The sequence below is a fragment of the Penaeus japonicus genome, unplaced genomic scaffold (genome assembly GCF_977035675.1).
Source record: "Penaeus japonicus unplaced genomic scaffold, GWHDUDI00000001_assembly GWHDUDI00000032, whole genome shotgun sequence".
In the NCBI taxonomy this organism is placed as follows: domain Eukaryota; kingdom Metazoa; phylum Arthropoda; class Malacostraca; order Decapoda; family Penaeidae; genus Penaeus; species Penaeus japonicus.
In genome coordinates, this window is record NW_028234434.1 from 11,801,081 (window position 1) to 11,803,580 (window position 2,500).

Genomic DNA, 2,500 nt, shown 5'->3' on the forward strand with positions numbered 1-2,500 from the left:
CCACCACTAATGGCTCACGAGAGCAGAGGCGGTGCGAGAGGAGGCGGGGCTACTCTCTGTGGGCGGCGCCAATCGTAGCCCCGCCTCCCCTGGCTGAGAGCGCGGTGTCTGGCCAGGCCACCAGATAGTGTTTGAGCTCGCCGCGGCCTCAACACACGCTGGTTGTTTTTTGCCGCGGCTACTGGTCCCGTGCCGAGCGTGGTGGTGCACATGCGGCGGCCGTGCTAGTGCACGCCAGCTAATGTGTGTGTGTTGTTCTCTTTTTCCGATCGTGTGTGACTGTGCGGCGGCACCGTGGCGACTGTGGACTCACTACCGTGGCGGCACCACCATGCAGTGGGCAGCAGCGAGGGAGGAGGACTAGACAGGATGAACGGAGCTTTGTATGAGGACTCGGCCGGCACACGAGGCCTGGAGCCCACGGGCCAGACGCCACTGCACATCCCGGCCAAGCGCGTGGCCACCACCCTGGCTGTGTCCACGTACCCGCACCCGCCCGAGTGCCCCACGGGGCCCGACTCTGGCACCGCGGCGGGTGTCATCAGGCACTCGCACTCCACACAGCCCTGGAACTACCAGCCGGAGCATGCAGCAGCCACGGCGCCCTTCGACTCCCAGTACGGCCAGGCCTTCGGGCGGGACGGGGTCACGCCCACGTACTATAATATTGCGGACACTAGAGTGGCTGACCGCAAGACCCTGGCCTTCTGGCCCAACAAATACGACTACGCACCGGGGCCATCCTCGATGACCACGGAGTCATGCCAAGCCTTTGCCGCTCAGACCTGGTGCAACTACCCTCCCTACGGGCGTGTGGGCCATGTCGATGCCCACGGGCAGCCCGTGCCATACCTAACGGCGGCAGAAGGTGCCCCAAAATCTGCCATGGAAGCTGCCGCAGGATACCCCCACGACGGCTATCTGAGGAACTACCCCACAGCAGAGACTATGCCTCCCGCACCCTACCCTCCAGGTACGTACCATCTTCATCTGCCCCCATGTCCCTTAGTGCAGGAGTGTCATATCCTTCCCAGGTAAAGTCCGACTTTGTATCGCGAGCGGCAGTGGGTGGAGGTGGTGGAGGAGGTGGCCCTGAGCACCTCGTAAACCCCATCCTCTGCCTGTCTCTGCCTTAACCCCCGTAAAGCACCCGCCACAACACTCTGCCCCGATCGCAGTCCCTGTCCCTCGCGATCAGCCAACCCGTCCCCGAGTGCCCCGTCATAACAGTGTCCCTCCAGGTCTCCCAGGTCTGCCTCGGTGACCTGGTCAGCCCTCTTGCATAACGGAGCCCCGCGAGAGTCGACACCTTCCACTCGCGAGGCTACCTGGCATGCTCGTTAAGCAAGTCACTCCTTACATCCAGCTCGTTTCTCCAGATACGTCAGATTCCTGTACTGGATCCCACGCTCTTGCTCCCTGTCACTTGCTCTCGCTGTCAGTCTGCTCTCTTGTGTCACTCTCTCCCTCCTGATTCTTAACTCGTTCCCTTCGTTCTCTTGTGCTGAGACACATGTCGAGGCATTTTTTTTCTTGATTCTCGATCATTTCCTCGACAGCTTATTTACATTAACCACTAAGTGACGTATCCAATCTCTTCTACCATCAGCCATTCACCAACCTATTCTAGTGATAACTTTACCTCTTTTTAATGCTTGTTGTGCCAGTCTCCCCAGCCAGTTATTTTCTCCCAAAGATAGCCCTGACCCAACCAGCTCGCCATACAAAGTGATCATGACATTTCCACCTTGGAGGTTGATACCTGTCTTGTCGTCTCACCTTGTGTAAACTTTTTTTCTTTGGTCTTATGCTAACTACTACTTTTTCAATCACTGACACTTTTGAACGTACCACACCGATTTCGTATGCTTATTTTTTTCCCAAACCACTTAATATTAATGCTATTTAGAGACCTTACTCATTTCTCCTTCATTTCTTTTTACACAATCTGATCACTCCATCACAATACTATTAAATTCATGTTTAACTTTATTATTATGATTATCTTTTTTTTTTTCTTTTTTTTCTTTTTTTTTCTTTTGAACTTACTTACCACTCACTCACTAAACGATACCATCAGCCAACCACACCTATTAGTTCTTTCTCACATGCACTAGACAAATTACCTACCATTACCAAAAAGACTTGCGACCGTCAAATGTTTCGAATAACTTCCCGAGTACTGTGCGTTTGTTTACGTTTGCTGAGTCATGTTATACACTGTCACTGTCATCACCTTGAACTTGCCAACAGTCGTCCGTAATACTCAAGCCTGCCAGTCTGTCTGTTCAAAGAATCTTATATATATATATATATATATATATATATATATATATATATATATATATATATATATATATATATATATATATATATATATATATATATATATATATATATACATATATGTATGTATGTATGTATATGTATTTAGAACTATTCCTCTTTTTGTGATTCATTCTCGTTACTTCTTCATTCTTGTTACTTATTCATCCTTACC

General features: G+C 50.5%; 1 protein-coding gene across 3 annotated transcripts in view; it reads left to right on the top strand.

Moving 5' to 3' along the window:
• Positions 1-2,500, top strand: part of LOC122264625 (homeobox protein abdominal-B) — a 329,562-nt gene that overhangs the window by 253,993 nt on the left and 73,069 nt on the right. For 2 of the 3 annotated variants that reach the window (XM_086556347.1, XM_086556346.1), the window contains exon 3: positions 338-973. In XM_086556347.1, the coding sequence (XP_086412473.1) occupies positions 370-973 (604 nt within the window). In that variant the 5' untranslated portion in view covers positions 338-369. Of the gene's footprint in view, positions 1-142; positions 974-2,500 lie in introns of those variants that run through there. The other variant, XM_043033633.2, reaches the window with a different exon arrangement.